At 49.3% G+C, this 26,528-nt stretch overlaps 11 protein-coding genes across 11 annotated transcripts; 5 read left to right on the top strand and 6 right to left on the bottom strand.

Annotated features, from left to right (window-relative positions):
* Nucleotides 1-19: 19 nt before the first annotated feature.
* AFUA_6G04180 (SNUT3/LISCH7 family protein) lies at nucleotides 20-1,389 on the bottom strand. Its single transcript, XM_077804968.1, has 2 exons — nucleotides 833-1,389; nucleotides 20-778 (listed from the first exon to the last, which is right to left on the bottom strand). The coding sequence occupies exons 1-2, from the start codon at nucleotides 1,179-1,181 to the stop codon at nucleotides 399-401; spliced, it is 729 nt and encodes a 242-aa protein (XP_077661104.1). The 5' UTR covers nucleotides 1,182-1,389; the 3' UTR covers nucleotides 20-398.
* A 1,135-nt stretch (nucleotides 1,390-2,524) lies between these two features.
* Nucleotides 2,525-3,759, top strand: AFUA_6G04170 (Elongator subunit IKI1; the record flags this gene model as incomplete). Its single annotated transcript, XM_742568.1, has 3 exons — nucleotides 2,525-2,683; nucleotides 2,812-2,965; nucleotides 3,029-3,759. 3 exons carry the CDS (start codon nucleotides 2,525-2,527, stop codon nucleotides 3,757-3,759), a joined length of 1,044 nt encoding a protein of 347 aa, XP_747661.1.
* Nucleotides 3,760-4,034: 275 nt separating this feature from the next.
* Nucleotides 4,035-4,992, bottom strand: AFUA_6G04150 (SNAP receptor SEC22; the record flags this gene model as incomplete). The annotated part of the gene is made up of 5 exons (XM_742569.2): nucleotides 4,876-4,992; nucleotides 4,782-4,816; nucleotides 4,614-4,723; nucleotides 4,153-4,558; nucleotides 4,035-4,097 (listed from the first exon to the last, which is right to left on the bottom strand). The coding sequence occupies exons 1-5, from the start codon at nucleotides 4,907-4,909 to the stop codon at nucleotides 4,035-4,037; spliced, it is 648 nt and encodes a 215-aa protein (XP_747662.1). The 5' UTR covers nucleotides 4,910-4,992.
* Nucleotides 4,993-5,016: 24 nt separating this feature from the next.
* Nucleotides 5,017-6,734, top strand: AFUA_6G04140 (uncharacterized protein; the record flags this gene model as incomplete). Its single annotated transcript, XM_077804967.1, has 4 exons — nucleotides 5,017-5,072; nucleotides 5,192-5,369; nucleotides 5,447-5,929; nucleotides 5,994-6,734. 4 exons carry the CDS (start codon nucleotides 5,017-5,019, stop codon nucleotides 6,732-6,734), a joined length of 1,458 nt encoding a protein of 485 aa, XP_077661103.1.
* Nucleotides 6,735-7,253: 519 nt separating this feature from the next.
* On the bottom strand, nucleotides 7,254-8,325 carry AFUA_6G04120 (short chain dehydrogenase/reductase family protein; the record flags this gene model as incomplete). Its single annotated transcript, XM_742571.1, has 5 exons — nucleotides 7,254-7,498; nucleotides 7,554-7,628; nucleotides 7,681-7,845; nucleotides 7,904-7,989; nucleotides 8,045-8,325. 5 exons carry the CDS (start codon nucleotides 8,323-8,325, stop codon nucleotides 7,254-7,256), a joined length of 852 nt encoding a protein of 283 aa, XP_747664.1.
* Nucleotides 8,326-8,538: 213 nt separating this feature from the next.
* AFUA_6G04110 (CLPTM1 family protein) lies at nucleotides 8,539-10,893 on the top strand. The gene is made up of 4 exons (XM_742573.2): nucleotides 8,539-8,729; nucleotides 8,796-9,860; nucleotides 9,916-10,401; nucleotides 10,453-10,893. The coding sequence occupies exons 1-4, from the start codon at nucleotides 8,685-8,687 to the stop codon at nucleotides 10,771-10,773; spliced, it is 1,917 nt and encodes a 638-aa protein (XP_747666.1). The 5' UTR covers nucleotides 8,539-8,684; the 3' UTR covers nucleotides 10,774-10,893.
* Nucleotides 10,894-11,107: 214 nt separating this feature from the next.
* Nucleotides 11,108-13,771, top strand: AFUA_6G04100 (Mis6 domain protein; the record flags this gene model as incomplete). Its single annotated transcript, XM_742574.3, has 4 exons — nucleotides 11,108-11,412; nucleotides 11,462-11,524; nucleotides 11,594-12,621; nucleotides 12,677-13,771. Exons 1-4 carry the CDS (start codon nucleotides 11,391-11,393, stop codon nucleotides 13,769-13,771), a joined length of 2,208 nt encoding a protein of 735 aa, XP_747667.2. The 5' UTR covers nucleotides 11,108-11,390.
* A 240-nt stretch (nucleotides 13,772-14,011) lies between these two features.
* On the bottom strand, nucleotides 14,012-14,936 carry AFUA_6G04090 (post-initiation translation factor DPC29; the record flags this gene model as incomplete). The annotated part of the gene is made up of 2 exons (XM_742575.3): nucleotides 14,696-14,936; nucleotides 14,012-14,637 (listed from the first exon to the last, which is right to left on the bottom strand). Exons 1-2 carry the CDS (start codon nucleotides 14,907-14,909, stop codon nucleotides 14,012-14,014), a joined length of 840 nt encoding a protein of 279 aa, XP_747668.2. The 5' UTR covers nucleotides 14,910-14,936.
* Nucleotides 14,937-15,061: 125 nt separating this feature from the next.
* On the top strand, nucleotides 15,062-21,631 carry AFUA_6G04080 (AP-1 complex accessory protein LAA1; the record flags this gene model as incomplete). The annotated part of the gene is made up of 5 exons (XM_077804966.1): nucleotides 15,062-17,626; nucleotides 17,679-18,038; nucleotides 18,087-19,364; nucleotides 19,422-20,003; nucleotides 20,060-21,631. The coding sequence occupies exons 1-5, from the start codon at nucleotides 15,179-15,181 to the stop codon at nucleotides 21,629-21,631; spliced, it is 6,240 nt and encodes a 2,079-aa protein (XP_077661102.1). The 5' UTR covers nucleotides 15,062-15,178.
* Nucleotides 21,632-22,101: 470 nt separating this feature from the next.
* On the bottom strand, nucleotides 22,102-23,432 carry AFUA_6G04070 (CCDC90 family protein; the record flags this gene model as incomplete). Its single annotated transcript, XM_742577.1, has 2 exons — nucleotides 22,102-22,277; nucleotides 22,328-23,432. The coding sequence occupies 2 exons, from the start codon at nucleotides 23,430-23,432 to the stop codon at nucleotides 22,102-22,104; spliced, it is 1,281 nt and encodes a 426-aa protein (XP_747670.1).
* Nucleotides 23,433-23,655: 223 nt separating this feature from the next.
* AFUA_6G04060 (COG1/VPS51 family protein) lies at nucleotides 23,656-26,334 on the bottom strand. The gene is made up of 3 exons (XM_077804965.1): nucleotides 26,085-26,334; nucleotides 25,857-26,026; nucleotides 23,656-25,803 (listed from the first exon to the last, which is right to left on the bottom strand). Exons 1-3 carry the CDS (start codon nucleotides 26,225-26,227, stop codon nucleotides 23,756-23,758), a joined length of 2,361 nt encoding a protein of 786 aa, XP_077661101.1. The 5' UTR covers nucleotides 26,228-26,334; the 3' UTR covers nucleotides 23,656-23,755.
* Nucleotides 26,335-26,528: the final 194 nt, after the last annotated feature.

The following is a 26,528-nucleotide window of genomic DNA, read 5'->3' as shown; positions in this document are numbered from 1 at the left end:
TTATGAGAGTCTCGAAGTGGTTGTTTGCCTGTGCATTAGTGCAGTAATTATGGTTGGTCAATTTGAAAAGAACCTTGGCTTGAAAGCCGATAGGAAGAATAATAATTATTTGCTCTCATCGCCAGAAAGCTATTGGTATTGTACTGAGGATTTGATAAGCATGACCTAGCTGCTAGCTCGGATCTGGTTTGAATCAATATGAACACTCCACATATCCCGCCCAGATTTAAGACACACAAAAGACCACGCCATAACAGAACCTACTCCGGTAAATGCGCACAATGGATGACAAAGAGAACTAAAGAAACCTCTCAAGTGAAGAAGATGGGGAGAATAAGTAGCGGAAATAAAAGGTTCTTAGCAATTGTTGCCTCAGAGAGCTGCAGTGTTGCTTTGCATTAAGGACTGAGGGGCCTGTTAAATCCGCCTACACGGTTCATGTACTGTCTGTACACAGTCTTCTTCTCTTTCCGCACACCGTAGATGTTGTTTCCAGGCACTTTGGTATTCTTTGTGCTCCTGAACCTTGTAAAGCCCACGGTCTTGCGCATCAGCGCCTCCATTTCATCTTCTTCAATCGGTACTGCGGGGTCCAACTCCATCTCGTCCTTGTCTCGTCGTAACGATGAATGTGGGACGCCATTTGCATACGGACGGTTGTCTTTGCGATCGTCTCTGCGATCTCCCTTCGGCCCTCGAGGTGGTGGAGTTCTAGTCCTGTTCCTATTCCCATTCCGAATAGGTGAGCGGGAGCGGGAGCGGTATCTGTCTCGATATCCTTGAAGAGCATTAGGTATAAGTAAATCAATTTCATCAGTAGGATACGGCATACCTCGTCTGTCATAATGTCTTTCTCTGGTCGCGCTTGTATCTCTGTCTCTTGCTCCCCGACCGTCTCTATCCCGATCTGTCCTATCGCGATCGCGGTCCCGGTCCCGGTCACGCCGATCGCGAGACCTGCTCCTTTCTCTACGCCTTTCAGCTCGATCTCTTGACCGGGAACGATATCTTCTATCATCACGGGGCCCCTCACGCCGCCGATCGTCCTTCTGAGGTGCGTCACGCCGAGGGCTTCGGCCAATATCTGAGTCCGGCTCAGGAGAACGCGTTTTTCGTTCGTCTAAGTCCCACATTGTCGAGCTATCGACCCGTTTTGCTCTTTTCGCGGGGGGCTCTGCCATTTTTTGATTCTACGCTGATGCGGAGATCGTGATCGTAATGGTCGATAAGGGAGGCGTGCTTCTTTCGACGCTCAAGGCGATATTAAGCGACTGCTGAGGATGTTATTATAGGAACGACGAGAGACTCGTGGCTTGTCTAAAAAAGCTCAAATCATCGAAAAACGGGGTTTGCCGTGTTCTTTTGCTGAAACAACCTTTGGTGCAGTTGAGACGGAGAACGTGAAGTTAATACGGTTGCCGATTTCTACCCGATGCGCCACTAAGCCAATTCAAGCCGTCGACTTTCAGCAATCTTTCTATAACCTTCAATCACATCCACTTTCTCATTATCTTACAATACCACCCTACGGTAAAGGAAATGAGGATAGGGGTACCGAAGGGGTCACTGTCTTCCAGCACGGAATTTGCCAGTGTTCGCCTACGCTGCTGATTTTGTCCGGTTTTATGAGCAATAGATTGTTTTTGCAGTTCTATTTCCGATATATTGACCGCTTTCCCAAAAATAGCATATTCATGGGATTGTCAAACTGGTGACCCTAATATTTCATATGTCATCGGTTACAAACCAGACACTGCAGGAAAACAACAACGACATATAACTGGATACGGTGGGCTTCAATCGTTTGGTGGATACTCAAACGGTCAAACCAGAGCTGAGTTCGAAACTCCAGCGCTAAGACACATTTTCATCGGCTAAGAATAGCCCGTCCTGGTTTGTCTAGGAGCGAAGCAATGTCCTCTATTAGGTTGATAGTACTCGGCGGAAGCCCAGAGTGACATCGAAGGCCCATGTACATCAACTAATACTTAAATTCTCACATATCTGTGCAATGTACCAAGTACTGCTTGGCTGATGAGGACAAAAGCCTAGGAGCACGTCAGACTGAATAGAGAGACTGATGGATAAGAAAGCCGTACCTGTACAGAGTAGATAGGTAGCCTGAGTAGCCTCCCCCGAATCTAACGAAGTATCAAAAAGTAGCTTTCAGAAATTCAAGTTCTTAATCGGCAACCTCGAAATTAAAAGGCTAAGAAACTGCCATTCTCCTACATCGTATCTAACCACAAGGATACCTTACCCCTCGCGATAGTCAAGTTAGATGAAGGACTATTGACTGATAACCTTTAGTGCCTCAGGCAGTCAGGTGTCCAGATATCTGCAGTCTAACGGCCCGTCCCGCTGAGCCTCAGTCTAACTGTGAAAAGTAGTAGTCGCAAAAGAACTGCCCAAGAATATTCTGGCGTCAATGATTCAATAATTTCTCCGGTCGCTCGAAACAAACCCCGCACTGTGAAACTTTTCATCATCGACAAGGGCACGCCCGACATTCGTAGCCTACAATATGGCTCCTCCCAATATATCTCATCGGCAGACGCATAATCTACTTCTAATCTCGAAACTTCTGAGCCTCAGAGACACAGCTTCCCCACTTACATTGTTGTTGGACTCTCTGGAACAACCTGCCACACCGTTGATTCACGAGTATATTCGACGTGCAAAGGTGAGTAGTTTAACCCTTGAGCAAGAAACTGAAACTGCATCTTGATCATGCATGCCAGCTCTGGTTATTGCTATTAATAGCATCGTCTATTATCCAGCTAATTCATTGTGCTAACGACCCCTGGGAAGCTTTCAAAAGTTCACGTTACGCTGGTGGCTTTCGAGACATTGAGGCCTTTCGAAGGTGTTGATGCATTTATCTCGGCTCGAAAGAAGCGTCCTTCGGAAATTGTCAAGGAAGTAGGCGCTGCTTACCAGCCTGTTGCTAACGTTCCCTCGCGCCGTGAGTGAAATATTTGAACCGATTTCTTCACAGTCATGCTTACGTCTTTGCCCCTGGTTATAGGTCGATTAATTCTCATTGATTCTATCAATCCACTCTTGCGCTCTAAAAAGACCGATTCGCAGTTTCATTTGCCAACTTTTCTGGGCTCGTTCATTGCACCTCCCGGGTCATCTCCTACCAAAGCTGAGACCTCACTTATCGTGACCTTCCACCAGGACGTCCCGAACCAATTATGTGCAACCCCCTACTCTCCATCTTCGTTTTCTGTGCTAAGCTATCTCGCAACGACCGTCATCAAGCTGCACTCTTTCTCACACATACTTGCCCAGAAAGCTGCCCGTGATCGCAGTCTGGCAGCGCCTGTCTTTGGACTCGAAGAAGAGCTGGATGGAGTCCTGCTCGGCCGATTGGACAAACCAACAGGAAAAGATTCTGCGGAAGGGGTTGTGTTAGAAATGGAGCATCGGCGTAAGAGTGGACGCGGCGTTCTGGAGTGGTATGTACTACCACCAGCTGCGCGTTATCCGTCCAATTACGCAAAGGAAATTGTAATTCTACTTGACGATCACCCGCTGTATCGTCCACCTGTGGAGCCAGACGTTGGAATGGGGAGCAGCGAACCAGAGTCGACTTTTGAGTTACGTCTCACTGAACGCCAACGAAGGGAGAGAGAAGGAGTCGTGTTGCCTTACTTTGATGCGCAGCAAGGTGACGGCCCTGGAGAGGGTGGACGCATTCTCTATGATATAGGTGAAGAGGATGATTTTGACGAAGAAGAGGACGAACTATAGCCTTTGATCCAGCTGGCCACACCGCCTTCGCAAACAGTCTACATGTCTTCATATCATACTTCATGCGAACTCACTTCTGGTTGCCGTCAATAGCGAGTTACTTGCTTCTCTGCGTCTTGCAATAACAAGTGGGAGGCTTTGGCTTGGGCTTATGAGTTTCTCAAGCCGAGGAGGCCAAGTATGAGTGGCAGGATGTCCTGCATCCATGAGGAAACATTAAGATACATTGAAGAAAGGGGGGTCAAGCACCCTAAGCGCTCGGAGGAGGAAAGGGATCAGAAGAACCGAAGCCAGATTAGGAAGAGCAGGAGGAAGCCAACACCCGCAAATGGCCCATACTATGATAAGTTAGAAGGGTATTTCTCGGATCTCCCTGGTGTGGAGACAACTCACCTGCTTGATCAACAGCTCCCAGTTGATGCGAACTGCGGCTTTCTTATACCTCTTACTGTCCTCCCGCAGACGCCCCGATAGCTCGCCCATGCGTTCTAAACTATCACCTCTATACAAAAGGTCCTCGATATTCTTGGTCATTACCTTGGTCACATCACGAAGCTCGTCATTTAACCGGTCGAGGTTCTGCGATGCGCGGCTATCTTGGTAAATCTTCTTGGTACGCTGAATGAAAGTGTCGAACTCCACGAAAGCATATGGTCGCAGAGTCGGAGAATGATACTGTGACGGGGAGTAAGTGGTGGTGAATTCCGTTGCTAGATCCTCAAGATAGGTGAAGGCGAGTTTCCGGGGGTATGAGCGATCGCAAATACACAAAAAACAGATGTCGTCTTTGATGAGGTAGCTAAATTCGGATTAAGTAAGTTTCTATGGGTTCTGCATCTGAAGACCGTGCGTACTGTAAATTATATTGGCCAGATTCAATACTGGCTTGTGGTGCAGAATTGCGGCTCATCCGGCGAAATATCATTTTGGCCTGAGACTTAATCTCGGAAAGCTCCGTTTCTGCCTGATAAAGACTCAGTCGGCTTCTCTTATGAAGATTCAGTGAATGGTCGTCAACTCACTTGTTCATCATCCACCGACGCTGCTAGCATCAGGCCTTCCTCTTCAACGTCAGTGACTGCTCCCTTTTCAACTCTACAGTGTGCTGTATCTTACCATCCAGCCTGGCAATCTGAGTTGATTTGACCATTATGAGAGCAACTGCAACCTTATCCACCGTCTAAAGTGTGCGCAGACCTCCAGAAGACAGCTGGAGGAACACATTAACTCCGTGATCCCTTGGTGTTGTCCTCAACAATGGCCCGCAAGCGCAAGGCGGTCGAGACCGGCAGTACGCGGAAACAACCAAAGACGTAAGTGAGCCATGCCATCTAGTACACACAGGCTGCCAAAGCTGTGGTATATGCTTCCCTCCGCGGCCCATGTCTGTTGCGTGTCTCCTAAGTGCATATCTCTGACAGCGATGATTCAGAACCCGCTCGACGAGCTCTGCTGATGTAGCAGACTTCGAAGACGCTGGCGCGTCCGGCTCCACAATGTCTACAAACACCAAACCGAAGCGGAAACCCCGACGAACGGCAAAGGATCCGTGGGAGGAGGAAACGTTGATGACCAGTACCACTTCACAACTGATTGATATAGACCTTGTAGTACGTCGCGCTCCAGATTATCAAGTGCGCTGTCAGAGAACGTGACTGGAAAGCTAATTAATGATGTTCTGATCTAGAAACTGCTCGCGCGGCCGGAGGCATGGAACTGCCTGGAAGAAAGCGAGAAAGAGGAGATACTGAGTCTTCTTCCTGAGAGTTTACACCCGAACCGCGAGTCCACGTCCGATGATCCGGAAGCGAAGATACCCCCTTTACCTGAATCTTTCCTACGCTATTCAAATTTCTGGCGAGATAGTATTCGACTGTTTCAACTAGACCTCCAAAATGGCCGTTATGACCCTGAATGGCAACGCCAAGCTCATGAGGCTGTGCGCGAGAGGGAACAGGGGAAATTTGACCGATTTAAGGAGGAGGAATTCGAAGAGTTTTGGGGCCAAAAGCAGAGAATGGACAAAACTTTGGCTGCTGGACAGAGTTCCCAAGTGAAGTTGACTACGCTCATTGAGCATGGAGTTGTGCGCGAAGGCGATGTCTGGAAGTATTCGCGAACCTTTGCTGGCAAAGGGCGAAATAAGATCTTAGTAGAAAAGGAAGCAAAGGTAACTGCAGGCCCTCATCTCTCGTCCGCCAAATACCCCGTGAGCTAAACGATTCTGGGGCTAGATTCTGAAAATTAACGGAAAGCGAATGACTTTTGCGATACCTTCAGGCCAACGTGTCTTCCTGCCTGCCGTTCAAGCTCCAGTTCAGCAGCGTTCTACGGCAAGTTCTCAGGACAAGGACGACGGGTTTTCCAAAACCGTGATCCCCACGAACGGAGCTGCAAAGAAGAACGAAGAAGCACAGGGCGACACCGATAACACAAGAAAGTCCAGATCCTCCAGAAAGCGGAAATCTGAAGTCGAGCTCGCTAGTCGCAAAAAACGTCAACAGGAACCTATATCTTCTGAGGAGGATTCGCAGGACCGTGAGCCAGATGACGACGTTGTCCTTGTAGCCAATTCCAGAAGCGTGGCGGTGGAGGTCACCAGTCCTCGAGCAGAGGCAGATTCATTAATTCCTACAAGGATACTCGACACTATCTCGACAACTAATAACAAAGAAGGAGAAAGCGTTGCCGCAGCAGCAACTGAGGTCCTTCAAGATAATGTCACGTCTGGTGTAGCCATGGACGAGGGGTCATCCTCAACCAATTTGGCCAGTGATTCCTATCAGACCTCGGAAATCATTCTAGAGAATATTGGGGGTCCAACTGCCCTCGCTCTGAAAATCTTGGAAGTCGATGGGCGTATTAAGGACGTTCCCAACGGGAATGCTTGGAAGGAATTTCGATCTTACCGAAACAACCAGGACATGGGAAGTTTATGGGAAGTCAGACAGGCTTGGTACCTTAGAGGGAAGTAAAATTTTCTCTTAAATGTGACTGGTAGAGATTTGTGTGCTGGCTACGAGTTAACGCAAGCATTGACGGCCATTTTCTCAAATCGTCTTCAGCCAGGCGTTCTCTTCAATCGTACGTGGTGCCCTTGAGAGCTACTTTTACTGAACGGAATAGCAGTAGGAGTCTCGGAGAGAGCGCTTTAGCAAGAATTGAGAGAGCGTGCGATTCAGCGTTAAACTTTTTCATTGTGGTTTGCCCCCAGGGCCATATTATCTTCCTTGGACGGACTAGGGCCACCATCAGCAGCATAATCGACGGCGAAGCTTGCTTGGATGAAATCCTCCATTTCTTCGCTGACGGTTTTGAGCTTTTCTTTGACGCTTGCAACACCTTCTTGTCCCACTATGTGACGTGAAGGTGGGTTTTCATGACCACCGATGGCTGTGATAGCATACACAGTCTCTTCAACCAGAACTTCCATATGCGCGGAACTTAGTGGTGGATACATGGAGAAGACTCTGGGGGCGGAAAAGGGCCCTTCTTCAGCAGAGCTGACTCGATTTGAGTTTTGGGGACCGTTCTCCGTGCCCTGAGTCTGTTGGTGGGGCAGGCGAGTAACCAGTCTGTTCAATATACCACGGAACAAAGGGGCATGATTGACAGCAGGAGAGTACGCTGGAACTATGGGAGGCACACTGGTGACCAAGTTTGTCAGGATACCAATTTCGATGCTGCATTGGAAGATTGTGAGCTTCACGTTGAATGGGGCGATTTCGTATGCAAGGCTCTAAATAATGTGACTTCTTAGCTGAAATATTAGGCACGTGAATTCTGTCAACAACTTACATCGCAAAATCCCTCCAGGGCCCAACCAGCGGCGGAGTACATCCCAAGGCCCGGTGTACCGATGTGGGCAGCTACTCCAGGTTAGAGTCGCATTGGAGTAGTAGGGGCCAAGGCTTATCATACTAATGCTAGAAAGAATCATGATATGACCGGATTTCTGCTTCCTCATGTGAGGCAGCGTTGCTTTGATGATGTTCAGAGGACCGAAGTAATTGGTTTCAAACTGATCCTTGACCAGGTTCAAGGTTTGCTGAGAAGCTGCAAGCTCCTCTACTGCGCCGACAAGGGCTTCTGGCGTGTCAGCACCTAAATTAGAACTCGGGAGACCGTAGAATAGATTTCTTACTCTGGCTAGTACAGCAGAGTAGGATGTCTACCTTGCCGAATGCTGCGACTGCCTCGGCGACCAAGGCTTGACATTGCCCTATCATTCTACATGTCGAACGTGAGCCCTGTTCAGTAAATTCAGAGCCAAAAACACCCGCACCTGATATCCAAAGGGACTGTCTTGAAACGTTCCACCCATCCTTCGCCGCGGTGACTCTCAACTTCAGCCAGGAACTCCCCGAACGCCTCGCGACGGCATTCGTCCAGGTCCAAGTACGTATGCGCCAGTCCGACTAACGCATAGTCTCCGTGCTTAAGAACCTGGCGGGTGACCGATATCCCAATGGGCGAGTCTCCTGCAGTGATAAGCCATACTCGCGGTTCGCTATGGGCAGGAAACTGGGGGCGGGAATAATCGGGAGGGGGTGGATTGTCAGTCATTAGGTCGCAGCCGATAGTTCACGCGCCAGACAAACCCATCGCGGACGGATGGTCCTAGAAGCCGCGATTGGATAAGAATGCTACCAGTGTAGATTGGCGGGGAATTTTTACCACAGTACAAGCAATAGAGGCTAAGGAGTTCGGAGGCGACATCATTGATCATCGACTCCGCCGAGCGAGAACGCTACTAGTAATACTCCGTACTCCGTACGGCCTAAGGCCCGCCAAGGTGGACCGAGCTCGGTTGGTTCTCGACCGTCGGCTGTCCGTTGTATTGCACTACCTTTTCTTTCCCCCTCCCTCCTTTTTGAGACTATTACTCTTTTTTGTCATCGTCAATCGCTAGTCAGCAGAGCACGATGCCAGAGCAGAGACAGCGCAGGGAAGAGCAGGAGTCTGGCGGCGTACGTATTCATTTGTACCAGTGCCCGCAAGACTTGATAAGCTAACATGCACTCGTGTCCTTCTAGTCCGGCCTGAAGGGTGCTCTTCAGGGTCTCGCCGTTTTCATGTTGACACAGTTTCTGATCTCTCAATTTTTCGGAAATAAATCACAAAATGCTGGATCTGGAGTGAAGCCTGGCGAATTGACCTCCTTCCAAGCTCGTCCGCCTCGCAGCGAAATCGCCGACTACAGTCCTATCCCCGACACCGTTGCTCCAATCTGGCCCCCTAACAGCGCCGTTGATATCAGCATCTATGTCTCACCTTCCATTGTCCTCCCTTCTCTCAGCTCACTGCCATCTGATTCTCTTGTATTGAGTGAAAAGAACTTCACGATCGGGAATTACAGTGACACCAGGGAAATCGCGACTACCATCGAGATTCCCAAGGAAGTCCAGCAAAATGGAACGCTTTGGGCGCATTTCTATGTTGCGCTGACCGGACACCAACTCGACCCAACGGCTAAGGATTATAGCACAGATAGTGCTGTGCACTTCTTCCGCCCACTCAACCATTATCTTCCCAAGAAAAAGGTCAAGAAGCTCAAGAACTTACTTGCCAGCTCGGACGATACCGAAGAGGAGGAAGAAGACAACAGTATTCCGGATGTCTCTATTGCTTCATACTACCACCCCAACTTCACGGTATCGCTGATTCCTGATTCTGGAGTTCAGAAATACCGCCAAGTACACCCTGCTATTCGGCATCACATGCAACTCGAGGCCACGGGCGCAAGAGATGCCTCTGGTCAGAATGGGTGGTACTACCCTATTGTGTTCTTGAATACATTTTGGCAACTCCGAAGCCATATGACCGAGCTCAATTCCACAGTGAAGACGATGCCTTTGCGGATCACTCTGAACAATCTGTCCAACTGGAAATTCAGCATGATGGCAAGTGTGGACGAGAATGCAAAGGCTAACGCCCGGCAGGCCGCATTTGGAGGTTCCGTGCCTGGAGGCGGCGATGGCTCTGAGTTTGAGATGGTCAAGGAAATCCTCCTTGACACGAACATTTGGTTGCTTGGTACAACTGGCGTAGTTACGATTCTGCACATGATCTTTGAAACTTTGGCATTTAAGAACGACATTGTAGGTTGCTCCTTTCACTTGACCACAGTATGCAGTCGATCTAATAGCTATCTAGTCTCACTGGCGCAAGAAGAAGGACGTTGTTGGGACCTCAGTCCGCACTATTTTGGCTAACGTGTTCATGCAAACGGTCATCTTCCTCTACTTGATGGATAACAGTGAAAACACTTCCTGGATGATCCTTGCCAGCCAAGGCTTCGGTATCTTACTGGAGGCGTGGAAGATCACCAAGACAGTGAATGTGCGTCTTCGTGCACCGCCAGCCGGGTCTTTCTACTCTTTCCTCCCTTACGTTGTGGTATTCGAGGATAAGCACAAGCTTTCGGAAACTGAGAAGAAGACCAAGGAGTATGATGAAATTGCATTCCGTTGGCTCTATATCATTGCTGTGCCTCTCCTTGGTGCATATGCAGCTTACAGCTTGATCTACAACACGCACAAATCGTGGTATTCCTACATTATTGAAACGCTTGTCGGCAGCGTTTACGCATATGGCTTTTTGATGATGGTCCCCAGTCTCTATATCAACTACCGTCTGAAGGTTGGTGCCCCTCAATTCAAGCCCCTGTAGCGAAGCTAATATCGTCAACAGTCTGTTGCTCATATGCCTGGCAAGGCCTTGACATACAAATTTCTCAACACTTTCATCGATGATCTGTTCGCATTTACCGTCAAGATGCCATGGCTCCACCGTCTTGCCACTCTCCGCGATGATGTGATTTTCTTTATCTGGCTCTACCAGAGCTATAAGTACAAAGTTGATTACAAGCGGGTTAATGAATTTGGACAGGGAGGCGACAGCGATGAGGAGGCTGAGGAGCCGGCAGCAGCCGAATCCGAGAAGAAGTTGGAGGCGGTGTCTGAAGCGTCTGGAAGGGACAATGCTGAGAAGTCGGCACGGAAGAGGAAGTAAGAATGACTCGAAACGTCTTTTTTTTCCTTCTGCGAGATGCCGGAGGAGCTATATACCATAACTCTTGAATGAAAACTTAGATATATTTTGCCATCAGCAAAATCTACTTTTATCTTCATGAGTTTTAACCTTCATCAACGGTAACTTTCAATTTCTAAGACCCAATAACCATAGAATCCGCGTTACTGAAGCGCAGCTCACTTATAAGGCCAAACAAGTGAGACATGGTTTTTGTTTCTCGATTTCAACAACCGACTTGAAATTGGGAACAGTAGACTACCAACCACATGGTCGATCGCCAGATTCGGTTTAAGCTCACAATTCCCGCGACCCATAGGAATGCACGGTTGAGGATACAAAGTCACGAACCGTTGCATTGACCTACAAGTGATCCAGATTGATTTTCAAATTCACCTGTTTTTACTTGTTGGCAAGAAGTCGATTGATGTCGGTACAAAGACATTCGCTTGATATCGCATTAGCACGAAGAGACGCCGACAGAACGCGAGGAACCACAACAAAACGTGAATGAGCGCAATACTGCCAATGCCAACCAGAGAAAGGGGACGCGGCAGTGTTTGAATTGAATCAAATTTTCATGCGAAATTCTACAATTGATGTCGTCCGATCAACAAAGTAGTATGTTAATGGTCCCCCAAGCTGATGACCGTCGCTAACAACTCGTCAGGCCCGTCTGGCATAGAGCCCAGGCCAAGTAGCCTGCAGGATGCGCTTGAGCATCTAGAAGCAGGTCTGTTTGCCTGTTTTGATCGTACTTCAGTCGACTTCCGTGAATTCTTCTGCTAACTTTTGATTGCAGTTGCTTATGTGCCTTCGAAGAAGCGATACACTGATGCTGGTCAACTGGCCAAAACAATCGCTTCGCACGCTTATGAAAGCGGCATCGCCCCATCTGCACTTGAGCGATTGATCCACATTTTGACACGAAAAAATCTCCTTGATCAAGGGACAATCACTACCTTGATCAAAAATCTCTATCCGATTGACAGGATCTCTTCCAAGGTTGTCACGCAGGTCGTCTGTTGCCTCGGTCCCAGCAAGAACAAGCCGAGTCCGGCTACGCAGGCTTCCCTGCTGCGATGGCTCATCCTCGTCTACGAGTTCTGCGAGGACAGGTCGCACCTCGCTAAACTTTATGCGGTGCTGTTCAATCACCTTGATATGATCAGTCTCCGCAAGCCGTTATGCCATTTGCTTTCAATAATCACAAGGCGGAAGCACGTCAAGCCATTTAGGATACAAGCTCTTATGGAGCTGGTCAATGCTGCAGGCGCGGAAGAAAAAGAGCTCATCGGTTTGCTAAACGTCTTCAAAAATTATTATCCAGACATCATTGTGGGGGACCTGGGGGCTTTGAGACGGAGAGGCTTGGTTTTCAAGCATCCCGACCCCGAGTGGACTAGTCACGCAAAGCTTCTTCAAGACAGAAATATGGAGCAAGTACAAGCGGCACAATCATCAAGTTTTCAAGTAGTTCATCGTGGAGCGGCGAAGAGAGGGAAAATGGAAGTGATCGTTCCTGTTCTCCAGACATCGAGGGTGTCATCCAACCGTACCTCTTTAGAAGAGCTGCGCAGCGTCGACCACTTGATTGGAAAGCTCGACCGCATTGAACTTCCAAATCAGATAATATCCGCAATGGCAGACAACATAGCCCAGAAATATTTATTTTTGGTTCAACCGGAGTCTGCAAGGCTCCGGTTAGATGATTGGCTGAGCAGCTTTTTTGACGAACAGTTGGAGCATGCTCAAGACGAAGAACGAGGCTCGTCAGAATCTCTAGGTTACATCTTAAGTCTCATCGTGGATTATGTGCGCTATACAAAGGTATGCCCATCTTGGCCCCATGGATGTACATCTGTTGACTGGCAGTTTGTTACAGGATATTCCTGCGCCAGTCCAGTCTTTTCTCAGACAATATCTTTCGTCTTGGAACGGCCGTGATAACAAAGAAGAGGTTCTCAGTCTTCTTGAGTACCTGCCCGTCCAGGACTTTGATATTTTACGAGCCAACTTCCTGACTCCCTTGGAGGCTGCCATACTGGGCAGTGGTCCATTCACTATGACAGTCATTCTTGACCTTTATTCTTCACTTATTCGGCAATGGGGTGTGAAGCTGAGGTCTTCACCTTCAGTCTCTGCAGAATCAAGACCGTTGGGTCACCTAATCACTCATGCGGAACTGCTGGCATTGTCAATACTAGAGAGTCTTTCGGTGGCGTCCAATACCGGCAATAAGGAACCTCGCAAACCGGCCGCCCTATCTGTCCTCGAGTTCTACTGCGTTTTAGCCAACCTATTCTCTTATGCGCCCGTGAATGGCCAGATCCGTCTCACTATTCCTCTAGCTCCGACAGTCTACACTCTCGTTTTTACACCCATTCTCTCCAGCATCTCCATCATCAGCTCTGTTCTTGCCAGCTACAAAATGTCCTTCGAAACATCTCTGACATCCGAAATTCTTCAAGTACCAGGCTCTACAAATTCGCTGTATCCGACTGAATTGGTGGGCCAGTTCAACGGCTACGTCATGGACGTCTGCAATCTGGTTTGGCGAAATCGAGGGCTCAATGGCGATGATCCAAACGCACTTGGCTGTCTGCTGCCACCTGCTACAACGAGTGCGCTCACACAATACATTCGGGAATTGAACGAGGCATCCCGAGACAGAAAGCGCGAGGCTTCGTTTTTCTTCAACCTGTCTTCCATTTTCTCTCTTAGTTACCATGTAGCCCTGTGCAACATGTCAGCCGGTTGCTTCGCTGACATAGAGGAAGAAAACAACATCACGGAGGGCAAGCCTAGATTGAGAAAACCCGTGACTCAGAAGGCACTGAGTGCACTTGAGAAAGACGGTGGTGTCAAGTTGACTTGGCAGGAGTACAGGGTGCGTATGCTTGACTGGCTAGACGCCACAGGAAGCCGTGGGATTGGGAACTTGATGCGCAGTACGATGAAAGCTTTACGTAAGGATTGATGTCGCTATTGGCCAACGTTGAGAACACTTGGAAGCCTTGGTGGGATTTCAGATATTCTGTAACTATTGTCTTGCTTTGAATATACTTAAGAGCGGTAGAGGGCGCAGACTGACGATCCAAGGGGTGATATTTGTATGATACAGTAATTCTAATCGCGTAAGTTCTATGTCTACAGCTGCAAGGGGGTTCGCGAGACTCGTGCGGTCCATATATATGACAAGTCCCCGTGCTGATGGTCATCAAAATTGGGTAGATGTGTTCAGATAAATATCTTGGACGCTGGGATCCTCTCGAAGGGTACTCAGAATGTCCTCAATTTCCCTGACTTGCTCGTCCTTGTTCAACTCCACCATAGTGTCCTTGTTCGGATCCCAGATTATGTCAAGTTCCTTTATAGCGAGTCCCGTCACTTTTGTGAGCGTTTCGCCGACACTCTTCGTTTCTGTTGGTTCTGTAAAGACCACAAGCCGGTCTTCATCATCCGTCGCTACATCAATGGCTCCCGCCTCGATGACCTGGTCTAGATAATCATCCGGATTCACGCCGTCCTTCTTCTCAAATATGATCCTGCCCTTCTTCTCGAAAAGATATGTCGTTGGAGTAACAGTGCCACCGGCGTCCTTAATAGCATACCGGAGGTCTTGTAATACACGAGCTTTTTGATCTGTCTGGCATTCGATAACCGCCGCAACAGAATGGGGTAGGATAGCTTCAATCGTTACCGACTCCAGAGCCTCGCCGGTTACACTTATTCCCTGGCCTCTGGCAATAGCTGCTTCAATCACAGTCTTCGGTATACCGGCACGTTTCGCATTAGAGAGTGCAAGAGTTAATCGGGGGTTGAACTTGGGATCGGCTCCCCACACTGCAAAAAAAAAAGTAAGCATGCGCTGACCTCGGCAAACTCGGAGTCAAGCACGCACTCTGCGTAGCACTGCTAATTTCCTTCGCGATTGTTTGACGCTCTCTGCTCTTTGCCTTGTCATTCTTCGCCTTGTCATGCTTTATCTGCGACCATCGATTGTGACCGGCGAGCAAGGGGGCGCGGCTGGAGAAACTCCGACAAATCTCGCATACCGAATGCCTCGTCCGGCAACGTTGCGGTAATAACAATCTTTGGCTCACTATCGATGCCATTGAGAAACAGACTGTTTCACTTTCTGCAGCTGCAGAATCATATAAACCTTGCGATTCAGGAACGGTGCAAGTATAGATGCGTAGACGGACCGACATTCTTCCGGCGGCCGGCGATAGGGCCAACTGCCCGATTAAGGGGACACCGACGCGATCAGCTGGGAACATAGTTGGGACTGATTCAGTCATAAACTAATTTTCAGATTTTGCCTCTCTTTGTTGTTATTATTACATTATTGATGGGTAATGCCTGACAGAGCCCGTCGAATTCAATGTCTTCTTCTGAAAACGCAACAACACCTGCTGCTTCCGACAATGCGGCCCCTCGTGCGGAGCTGGACATCACCAAGCTCCATGCGCTTCCCTCCGAACAGCAGGACCTCTATCTTCTCACCTTCACTTCGGACTTGGTGCAATATATCTCGGACCTAGATTCGGCGAGTGTATCATTGCAACAGAAGTCCTTGAAGAAGGAACTATTCAAGATATTGACCCTCTCGTCGCCAACGATCACTCGTGTTATCCGGAACAACCTTGGCCGCTCTTTTGGCGCTATACTTGGCAAAGGGGATCGGGGGATACTCTTCGAAACAGTAACCGACCTTCTTGCTATACTGAATGCAGGCAAAAATGAGGCGGAGCTCAAGACGAAGTTCGCCGCGGCTCACTGTTTGGGAGAGGTCTTTGCAGTCGCCGGAGAGAGTGTGTTTGCGCAATCAGGAACTGTGGCATCGGGCTTGCTCAAACTGTTAAAGTCTTCCAGTAACCATACAGGACTTCGGGGATCAACTTTTGCGATCTTGCGCAAGGTTGTCGTTGGTGCTGGAGTTCCCGTTGACGAAGGGACGGCGCGGGATATCTGGAAGCAGGCTCGCAATGCCGCAACCAGTGACAAGTCCACCTTTGTCCAGGTCCACGCATGCCGCTGTCTCGAACAGTTGGTGAAAACAACACCTTTCTTCGATAATGCGAACGACTTTGATCATTTGAAGACTTTGATTTGGAAAGTCATTGACAGCAATGTTGCACCTGTCAGACACGCTGCTGCGGCTTGTCTGGCGCAAGCCTTGGTGAAATTGCACGCCTCAGATGCACGGGTCACAGCCGTTCCCAAGCCTAAGAAGATGAAGAGACAGTCTAAAAAGCCCGCGCCGAGACCCGGAGAGGACGACGACGAGGCTGAAGTTTCCGAGCCCTCGGTTTCCAAAAAGGCAGAGCCCGGTTTATACTTCCTCCTGCCGGATCTTCTTCGCCAACTTTCCACTCAATATATGAAAAGCACAACGTCCAATCGCGCACGAGCCGGTATTGCTGCATGTTACAAATATGTTCTGCGCAGCCTAGGCGACAAGCTCGTCGAAGAGCGCTACGGGCAGATCGCGAATCACCTCCTCTTTGAACTTCTGAACCATCCAACAGTAACTTATAACCGATTCCGACTCCTGATGACCCGGAGGTTTGTTAAAGGAATTCTGGAGGAGACGGTGGGACGGGAAACTCTGCGCGAAAATAGCCAGCTCAATGCTGCGAAGTGGTTAATCAACGAAATTCTTAAGGACTATCCTCAGGTCCTTCAAGAACGCCGCGAGCCCAGCAAATACACACTTGCCAGCACTCTGAGTGCATTGTCTTCTTTGATATCGTCCCTAGGTTCTGCATTCGGCGCTATGGCAGAAGCTTGTCGCGAGGCACTGCTCCAAGTCCTCCCTCATCCCAGCTACACCGTCCAAATTCACGCTGCGCACTGCTTAAGGAACTTTGTTCTTGCTTGCCCACATCAGCTCATATCCTGTGTGACCATCTGCCTGAACAGCCTGAGCAGAGAGATTGGGCAACTTTCTACGCCCCGGCAGGCGCCACGGCGCTGTGTTGGGTACGCCAACGGACTGTCGGCTATGTTGAGTACTTCTCGACTGCAACCGCTCTACGGCTCTGTTGATGTCTTCTCCCGCGTTTTCACTCAGGCGACTGATCTGCTAAAGACCAGCGGCAAATCAGAGCTTCGGGCAGCGAGTACACAGGTGCAGGTGGCATGGATTTTAATCGGAGGTCTGATGCCCCTTGGACCAAGCTTCGTTAAGATTCATCTGTCCCAACTGATGTTACTGTGGAAAAATGCGCTACCCAAGCATCTTGGCAAGGATAATATCGCTCAGCGGGGGTATCTAGAGATGAGTTTTCTTGCACATGTACGGGAATGTGCTTTGGGGTCCCTGTTAGTATTCATGGACTTCAACAGCAAATTGATCACAGCGGATGGTGCGAGAAGAATCGCTGCTATGCTACAGAACACGATAGAATTTCTCGATGATCTTCCGCGGCAGAAGTCTGTTGCAGATCTTTCGCAACGCCTCCAACCTTCATTGCAATTGCATGATCTGACCACAATGGTCCGGCGACGGGTTCTGCAGTGCTTTTCTAAGCTGATTGATGTCCATCCTCTCAGCCACGCCGATGTCATCTCCCAGACTACTCTCTTGAGTCTTTCTATCTCTTCCTTTGCCGACCCAGAATACACCCAACCTGCTCCGCTGGAAAGTTCGATAGCGGCTGCAACCGCTCAGTTTGAGACTCTCTGGGAGCTCTGCGATAATTTTGGATTTGGTGTCACTGGCTTAGCCCGGCAATATATCCGTGCAACACTCTCAGGCAAACAGGACAACGAAAATGGTCCTGCTTGGTCAGCTGTCGATTTATCAGATCAAGATATTGACGATGCAGTGAGTCTTTCATCCACCAGTTGGCACGCGCGTTCGGCACTAACAATAGCAGTTGACTTTTCCTATCTGCCAAGCTAGCGAACATGATTCTCTTCTTTTATACTCGTCGAGGAGTGAAAGAGACAGTGTTTTGGCTGATCCGCACGCCACGGGGGTCGTCAATGCTGCAATTGAACTGTTCGCTGTTGCTATTCCCTTGTACGCCCCTAAGGTACAGGAAAGTACTATGGAACAGATCGCAACGTTCCTGTCATCCCAGAGTCTTCAGCGCAATCCCGGCCGCAAGGCTGCAATGATCGTCAACATTGCGGTGGCGTTACTTCATGCGCTGAAAATCGCTGCCAAGGACAGTGGCTCAGCATCCGGCAGGCTCAGTCCTGTTACTGAGAAAGTACTGCAGGAGTTGTTGCAGGTGAGACATGCTGAGAGCCTTCATTTATTCTCTAGCTGACAACCGTAGAAATTCGTCGTTGACGCAGATCCAATTGTCCGAACAATAGGTGCTGAAGCACTTGGACGACTCTGTGACGGTGCTGGAAACACACTTATGACTACACAGGTCAATTGGTTGGTCGATACTATTGTTGATAACCGGGAGCCTAATGCCCGCGCTGGCTGTGCAGCAGCCTTGGGATGCATTCACGCACAAGTAGGTGGTATGGCAGCTGGCCTGCACCTTAAGACGATTGTTGGCGTCCTAATGTCACTTTGTAACGATCCCCACCCTGTCGTTCACTTCTGGGCACTTGGGGGTTTAGAAAGAGTAGCCAATTCCGCAGGCTTGACTTTTTCACCGTTTGTTTCCAGCGCGCTCGGGATGCTTGCTCAGCTATACAACGCTGATACTCACAATGAAGAGGCCGCAAGCTTGGCAACATCGAACATCGAAATGACCTTCCTCACTCCGGTGGTAATAAGTCGCTGCGTCGATTCACTGATCAATGTCCTCGGCCCTGATCTTCAAGACATCACCAAAACACGAAACCTGATTCTGACGCTCCTCCGGCAATTTCAACTAGAGGACAATCCCGCTTTAGTCACTGAGAGCTCCAAGTGCTTAGATCACATGTCACTGTATGCGCCGGGATTTGTGGACTTTTCAGGATTTGTGACGCGTCTCCAAAATGAATTATCTGCAGGCAACCCTTTGATGAGGGATGTGGCCATTCGTGCATTGAGTAATCTCATGAAACGAGATGCTACTTCCGTCCTTCGAGCAGCAACGCCAGATCTCGAAGAGCAGATATGGCTTGCATATGATGATACACCTGATAACCTGGTCCTGAAAAATATGATTCTGGACTGGCTACAGCACACCGCCCTTACAGAGACCGAGCAATGGATTCAGCGTTGCCAGAATACGTTGACCAAGACCCGACTGAAAGTAGAGGACATCCCACCAACGTCTGCTGTTAAGACGGCTGTCAATGACATGCCAGACGACGAGGTTGCAGGTTTCGCATATGCAATTGCCGGGGCAGGACAATCGGAGACTGTAAACGAAACTGTTACCGGTCAGGAGCTGTTGAAATGGCAAACTCGCAATTTCGTGATGAGTTGTCTGAGTCAGCTTTTGGCGACAGTCCAGGAGGCTATTTTGCCTGATCAGACAATTCCTGCTGAACTTGCCCTCCAACACAAGGTTGGAGATATTGTCCGGATGGCATTCTCAGCGTCCACCGCAAACGTCGTAGAGCTGAGAGTCTGGGGGCTGAAGATTATCGATCAGGTTCTCAAGGTAACTGGCTCTCGCTCTTCTTTCAACAGGGCGATGATATGGCTGACCTCGTGACAGATGTTCGGCAAAACTCCTGATCCAGACTTTGCAGAGGCGTCTCTCCTCGAGCAATACCAAGCCCAGATCGGATCGGCGCTCACTCCCGCGTTTGCTGCTGATTCATCTCCAGAATTGGCATCGGAGGCAATCAACGTCTCTGCGACTTTTATCGCAACTGGTATCGTGACCAATGTAGAACGAATGGGCAGGATCTTGAAGGTCCTGGTTCTCGGGCTGGAAAACTTTTCTAGTAAGTGCAAAGTTGAGGTGTTCCTGAAAGTATGCTCACCTTCTCCAGAAAATCCTGACACTACGGAATTCGGAGATCTCAAAGGTCTCAATTCCAACGCTAAAGTCATGGTCAAAATGGCTCTTTTCGCCGCTTGGGCACGGCTACAGATCGCAAGCATCGACCAGGACTATCTGAACGAGGTCGTTCAACCTTATCTCGCGACGCTCACCCCGCTGTGGCTCTCTTCTCTTCAAGAATATGCTCGGCTTAGATTTGAACCGGACATCTCAGGTAGCTTGGGCACTGGCCCACAAAGTACGAACCTAGACGAGGTGTATGCGGCGCTGAACCGGGAAACACTTTTGAAGGTGAGCCCAGTCAAAACAGGCATGCTCATGACAAGTCTGACTCTAAAAAACCGTAGTTCTACCAAGATTCCTGGTTGAGCCTAGTCGACGCGATCGCTGGCCTGGTCGAGAAGGATATCGATTTCGTCTTCGATGCCCTGGACGGAAAGACAACGGAACCCAAGGACCGAGAGGAAGAAAAAGCGAACATGCCCAACGGGAAAGCCGTGGACAAGAAACATGATATCAACTACCGTGACGAACCAGTCGCATTCTTCTTCGTCCTTTTTGGCTTGGCATTCGAAGCTCTGGTTGACCAATCGACAACGCCATCTCAACGCTTAGATATCCTGCAAGCCCTCAAGAGAATTTTGCGGCCAGTCATATCTGGAAATGCAATCTATCAGGATGCCATCTTTTCCGAGACGATGGACACTTTTGACCGGCTCGCCCTTACTGAGGGAACCCCCATCCAGACCGTGATTGTCGAAATAGCACGAAACCTCTCACTGGACCACCCATCAGCAAAGGCTGGGGATGCGCGCAGCGATCATCTTTCTGATGATATCGAGCAGCTTTTTGAGCTCACGCGAAGTATCATCCTTGTTCTGGCTGGGCTGCTACCGAATCTGGGCGAGAACACTTCTGTGGCCCGATTCAACGTGACGTCGGATGACTCCTTGTCGCTGATCCGGTTAGTTCTTTCATCTCTGGTTCAAGTTGCCTCCATCTTTCCCTCCATCATCCGCAATGACCTCAATGCATGTATTTTGCACATCTTCACCACCATTTTGGCGACCGGGCTGTGTCAAGCGGAAGTGGTGCCTCAGGCTCTTCCGACGTTTAAACACTTTATCCATGGCATCATCCATCCCAAGGCCTCCGTGTCAGATGAAGCCCAGGATCTTGCCATCGTCTCTCACCAGTTGCGCGGTTGTCTCACACGCTTCCTTACGACTTTGACGATCGCTCAGCGACGGGAGTCCGAGTCATCCCTACCATGTGCTAAAAACACACTTCTTGCTATTACAATTCTGTTAACAACCGGGGGCCACATCCTGCCTCCTCAAGATCCTGCCATCCCTCGTGTCCTGAATGAGCTCCTAGACTGCCTTCAGGACGTCGGTCTTGCCAATGTTGCTGCAGGCTGTATCCGTTCTATCTTACTTACCTCTACATCAAGATCACCAACCAACGACCTCATTGCCAAGTATCTCCTTCCCCGTCTCATAGCCTTCTTGGTCGGTTGTCCCCTTGACAAAGGGGAGATTCCAAGCGACCCTGAGAACTCAAGGACAGTCATTGCACGTACGCTAGTCTCGTACGCCACCAGCGCTACCTTTGCTGCAAGTGAACTGCCCACAGCATTCTCCATTGTCATGTCCGCGCTTCTCGCACGCGCCAAACGCGAGAGTTACCCGGTCTACAGAGAAACCGCCGCTCATCTACTAGAGCTTGCTCGAGCGGACCAGGCCACGTTCCGAGCTCTCGTAGCCTCGATGAAGCCAGACCAGAAGGGCCTGCTTGAAGAAATTCTTCGAAGTTCAGATCCTGGAACGGGTGCTGGCGCTGGGAGAGCTGAAACAAATGGTGCGCAGTCGGAGGCATCGCAAAGTATGCCGAGTATTGCGCTCAGATTGGATTTCTAAGCGAGTCGTCCCGGCTGATTCTTTGTCGACTTCTCCTGATTCCATCCTCCACTCTCTTGTTACTCTGCTCTCCACTGATTTACGTCTTCCCTGGTGCACATGACCTCATGATGACTTGGAATTTGACGATTACTCCGAGATGATGGTGAAGGCTCGGCTAACTTGGCTGTGAGTCTTGTTTATATATAGAATGATAGATAAGTACAGTTACAATGATCAATACAAGAAACGAATAATGACTCGGTATCCATCCGTCTATCTGCTCAAGAAGTCTATAATATCCCCAGGGTATCGAAGTGGCGCTGTAACGGGTCCGTGCAAGAACCAACCAGGTGTCAAGCACAAAGAAAAAGAAAATACAGCGAAGTGAATGTCTAGTATGAAGGGGTGGATGAAAGAACCACAGAAATTTGCAGAACAATAAGTCGAGGAGCGACCGGAGCGCGGTAGAACAATTATTGCACTGCCATTCAGCCGAGGGACTCACTGATAATGATCTCCGGGGCAGCTGGTAGCGTTGGTGGTGGGGCGGCTTCTTGAAAAACTCTCTTCTCAGTGGTTTCTTTGGCGGAGGCCGCTTTTTTCTTCTCAGCAGCTTCCTGCGCTTTGCGCACAGAGTAGTACTTGAGGAAAATAATGATCATGACTAAAAGTAGGTTAGGGCAGGTCTGCAGGGAGCAAAAGGGGGCGGCCTACAGGCACTCGTAGCAACAGCCATGGCAGCCCTCCTGGTCAGAATCCACCGGAGACCTTCAATTTCACTTTTGCCGTCGCTGTTCAAAGAAACAGTAATTTTGTAATTGAGTTCCTGAACCGATGTATCAATGCTCCGTTGCTGTTCTCGAGTCGCCATCTTGTGGTCATTGAACATTCCCTTAATGTCGTCTTTCAATCCCGCAAGCTCCTGGTTCAGGCGCTGGGAAAGAATATCCGCCTCGTGTTCTAATTGTGCTCTGGCCGCACGCTGCCTCTGCATTTCGGAATTTCGAGCTGTTTGGAGGGAAGACTGGAGCTCCGAACAGGCCGCTTTGAACAGATAGGTCTCGTTCTCCACATCGGATTTAGAAGTCAGGCTTTGTCTGGCAATGTCTAGATGCTTATGCAAGATAGTCCGTATAGCCTTCATGATGGTGATGGATTGCGCTTCCGTGAAGCCGCCTTTTGATAAGTCGCAGACGAGGGAGTAGGTATCGAAGTGATGGACATACGGGACAGGAGCCAGGTGCGGTTTAGTATCGGAACGAGATGTTTCTGTAGGGGTTAAGGGCGACGAAGGTGAAGGCATATGAAGTACACCTTCAAGTGGATTATCGCTGAGGGAATTAGGTTTATGCCGATCTTGGCTTGGACGTTCGGTGGAAACTGGGGAGACTGCATGGATGTCAGGGTCGTCAAGGTCGAGCTCGGACTCCTCCTGCGTCTGTGAGTCATTCGGAGACTGGCTCTCATGAGATTGCGCTGCTTTTGGGTCATCATCCTCCTTATGTGAAGCGTCCAGAACATCGCCCTTGGTACCATCTTGTGACCGCGATTGCTCAAGTTTGTGATTGCCGTCCTTCACCGCTGGTGTTTTAGACACTTGCTCTTTGGACAACTCTTCCCTAGGTTTCGACGGAGGAGGCAAGTTAGCCTCAGCGGCAGGGCCATAGCGCCGGTGATATGCTTCCTGACCGCGATATCGACTGGCATGAAATGAACGACTATGTGGGCGACCCCGAATCGTGCGGTACGTGGAGGGTTCGCATGTTCTAATCGCGCGCATAAAATGCGGATACAGAATTGGTAGCCGTGGGGAAGCCATTATGGAAGAGTTGGGGCTACCGCAAGATCATTCGAGAGAGCAAAATATTGAAGCCGTAGTGGGTTGCGTACATTTGTAGGAAGTTGGCAAGAGGGACATCCTAGCTTTCCTTTTCCCGCGGCGAAATTGTTTTGCGGGTCGGAACGTGACGTGGGCGGTGAAGCCACGGCGGAATAAATGATAGCTCAAGACGTTGCCAGTTGGTGAAGGTGGTGAAGGGGGTGAAGGTAACTGGAACGAACTCAGTTCTTGCGAAAAAAGAAAGTTAAAGTTATGTATGTGCATAATAGATGATATATACAAAATGTTTGGTTTGATGCGGATCATAATTGCTCTGTCCCCACTTCCAGTAGCCCGAACAACAGATGCGTCCGTTTCCAATAATCATGCGCTCGTTGCTCAAGAATTTTGACCGTCGTCGGATTCGAGTTTAGACTGCTGAAGAGGCTTTCTACAGGGTCTGGCAAAGAGTCCTGAGCTGACTTCGTGATCGACAGAGCATTTCTTAAGTAGAGCAGATCAAAGTAGAGCTGGATCTTGTAATCGTCGGTGTTTTGCGCTCCGATCGCAACATTGGCTTCCGACTGCTCAATATTATCATTGTCTCCATTCTCGACTGCTTGAGCTTCTTTCGATACTGCGCTTCCTTCTTGATCATTTACCGACTCCAAAGCCTTAAGAGTAGCTGCGGCGGTGGCCCAAAGCTCTTTTCGCATTCCTTCCTTCAGTGCTTGAGTGGTAGACACGTCCCAAAGCCCTAAGCCGTAGGCATCCATCGTGTCTACAAGATGTCGGAGGAATTTGAAGATTGCTGGTGAAGGCTGGACCGGAAGTTCAGGGTCACCCTCCCAAAGGGTCCGGCCTTGCAATATTTCGTTTGTTTGGGAGACGCGTTTGGGCCATAGATTCGAGGGCTCTGTAAGTGTGACTACCTGTGCGATAAGGATTTCTTGCAGCTGAGGGACGATGTCTTTGAACAGGGAGAAATCGCTTGAAATGAAGTTAACGGGCAGGTCCTTCCTAACCAGCCTAACGAGTTTTAGCAGAAAGGCGGCTTTCTTGTCTCGATGAGAAGGTCCAAAGGAACTGAGAATCTCGACGAAGGATGACTGCAGATGGTTGAACGACTCTCGGACAGATTGTTGGAGCGCGTTTGTCAACAACGCAGTGTCGTCGTCGTTTAATATGGCTGTTATATCCATGTCTGCATCTTCCTCTTCTCCTTCCTCGAGGATGTCGGTCCATCGCACTCGTTTCATGTCATTGATATACTGCTTGGACTTGTCAATGGCCGCAAGCCAGGTTTCGTACTTCGCTAATACTGCGGATACGTCTGCGTCGCGGCCAAGCAATCTATCTGCGATTGTTTGTTTGAATACGGCCGCCCCATCTGAGTAGTCAAGATTGATTAGTTCGTCATCCCACAGGGAGAGAGCTTCAACGTGTTCGTTGGTGTCCCAATTTGTGACCACAGAAGAAACAGCTCGGCCGAATTGCTCCAATTCTTTGGCCTGATGTGATAATATTTGGCTAAGCCGCTCATTGAAAACAGATTGAATGCCTCCGAGGATGTTCATGGGCGAATGAGTAGGTGTTGAGCCCCAGGAGCTGAGCCATAATTCCAAAGTTTTGCGACGAAGAGCAAGTAATTCAGAGAAATTGCACCAGTCTGTCAAGGTGTGACTGCAGCCTTTGATGAAAGCGTCGAATGCTTGTCTTGACCACTGTTTAATTGTCTTTTCTGCTTCTGGTTTCGACAGCTCACTTAGTTTGATCCAAGGAGTGAAATTCTTGACGTCTGCAGCTACCCAACGGCCCAGCACGTCAACACTCAGTTCATCGAGACTGAGGATGTCAGGATCGGCCAAGATAGGTCTTGCTTTCAACTTATTGAGCACATCTGACAGTCGACGAGAAAGAAGAGTCTTCGACATTTGCAGAGTTTGGATGTAAAGCTGTAGCGCGTTCGAAACATTCTCGCCTGACGACTCATGAAGTCCCAGCAGGTTTCCAATGACATCCAGGCGAACGTGGTGAAAATGGCGAATAGCATCGTCTGATGAGGAGCTTGTCGCTAGGCAATAAGCGGCCAATGACTCGATTGTATCGTCAACGATGGACTTTGCGGACGCGAGCCGCTTGTCGATTCTTTTCAGGAGTGTCCGCCGAAGGGACGCTAACTGGTTGCGCAAATTGTCCAGGAATGGCGGGACGGTCTTCTGCTGTGAAAGGGTTTTGTGAAGTAGACGAGAAAGCACCAGTAGTTTCGCCGTCAGCAGTGTAGAAGCGCGCTTTCTCAGTAGATATGCAATCGCCTGTGTGCAGCGGTGGAGAAGTGAAAGCTGAGCACCCAGTGCTCGTCGCTCTGTTTCTGTATTTGAATCAATCCCTGAACTGCAAAGCCTGAGAGCGCAAGCTTCTTACCTTTATCCTGAGCATCATCTTTTATTTGATTCATGTGCGCATGCATCCTCTCGATTAATCGTGGGTTGCATCTTCGTCCAATATCGGCCAAAGTCGAATCCACCTCCTGAATCTCGCGGTTCATCACCACAATTGTCTCGGCAGTCCCAACGAGCTCCCGATATCTCGTTCTGAGCGCGAATTAAATATCAGCAATTATTTCACCCAATTGTCTTGCTTAATACTCACCCTACGAGAGCCCGGAGCCTCTCCTTGTTGCTCGCGATGTCCCGATGTAGCTCCTGTTCCAGATGGCGAACGGTGGGAATTGGGTACTGAAAGGCATCCTGCCATGACTTGAGGCTTTGAGGATCCGGACCGGCCGAGGCCATACTGACGGGCGCACAGGATGCTGGGCGAGAAACTGCCAACAAAACAGAATTGACAATGGCTGATGAGAGCTTAGCTGTGCCACAAGCAATGATGCCTCAGGCACCGCACGTGGCATCTCGATCTTACAATTTTTACAATACGTGACAATAAGTATTTGACTAATCCACAAATGGTAAGTATCTGCTTGAAGGGCGGCCGGCCCCGCTGAGTCACTAAAACACTCATAGATATGGATAAATAATCGAGGATCTTTGCCCCTCATATATTTCTTATCGATCTTTTTGTAGAAGTTTACATTTA

The sequence above is a fragment of the Aspergillus fumigatus genome, chromosome 6 (assembly GCF_000002655.1).
Source record: "Aspergillus fumigatus Af293 chromosome 6, whole genome shotgun sequence".
NCBI lineage: Eukaryota > Fungi > Ascomycota > Eurotiomycetes > Eurotiales > Aspergillaceae > Aspergillus > Aspergillus fumigatus.
Note: the sequence above shows the minus strand (reverse complement) of the source record. Positions and strands in the feature narration are given on the sequence as shown.

Coding starts and splice junctions, on each gene's coding strand:
- AFUA_6G04180 (XM_077804968.1), bottom strand. CDS start 1,181: ATGGCAGAGCCCCCCGCGAAAAGAGCAAAACGGGTCGATAGCTCGACA. Junction 779..832: donor AAGACATTATGACAGACGAG/GTATGCCGTATC, acceptor ATGCTCTTCAAG/GATATCGAGACAGATACCGC.
- AFUA_6G04060 (XM_077804965.1), bottom strand. CDS start 26,227: ATGGCCTCGGCCGGTCCGGATCCTCAAAGCCTCAAGTCATGGCAGGAT. Junction 26,027..26,084: donor AGGCTCCGGGCTCTCGTAGG/GTGAGTATTAAG, acceptor ATTCGCGCTCAG/AACGAGATATCGGGAGCTCG. Junction 25,804..25,856: donor AGATGATGCTCAGGATAAAG/GTAAGAAGCTTG, acceptor ATTCAAATACAG/AAACAGAGCGACGAGCACTG.
- AFUA_6G04110 (XM_742573.2), top strand. CDS start 8,685: ATGCCAGAGCAGAGACAGCGCAGGGAAGAGCAGGAGTCTGGCGGC. Junction 8,730..8,795: donor AAGAGCAGGAGTCTGGCGGC/GTACGTATTCAT, acceptor GTGTCCTTCTAG/TCCGGCCTGAAGGGTGCTCT. Junction 10,402..10,452: donor ATATCAACTACCGTCTGAAG/GTTGGTGCCCCT, acceptor TATCGTCAACAG/TCTGTTGCTCATATGCCTGG.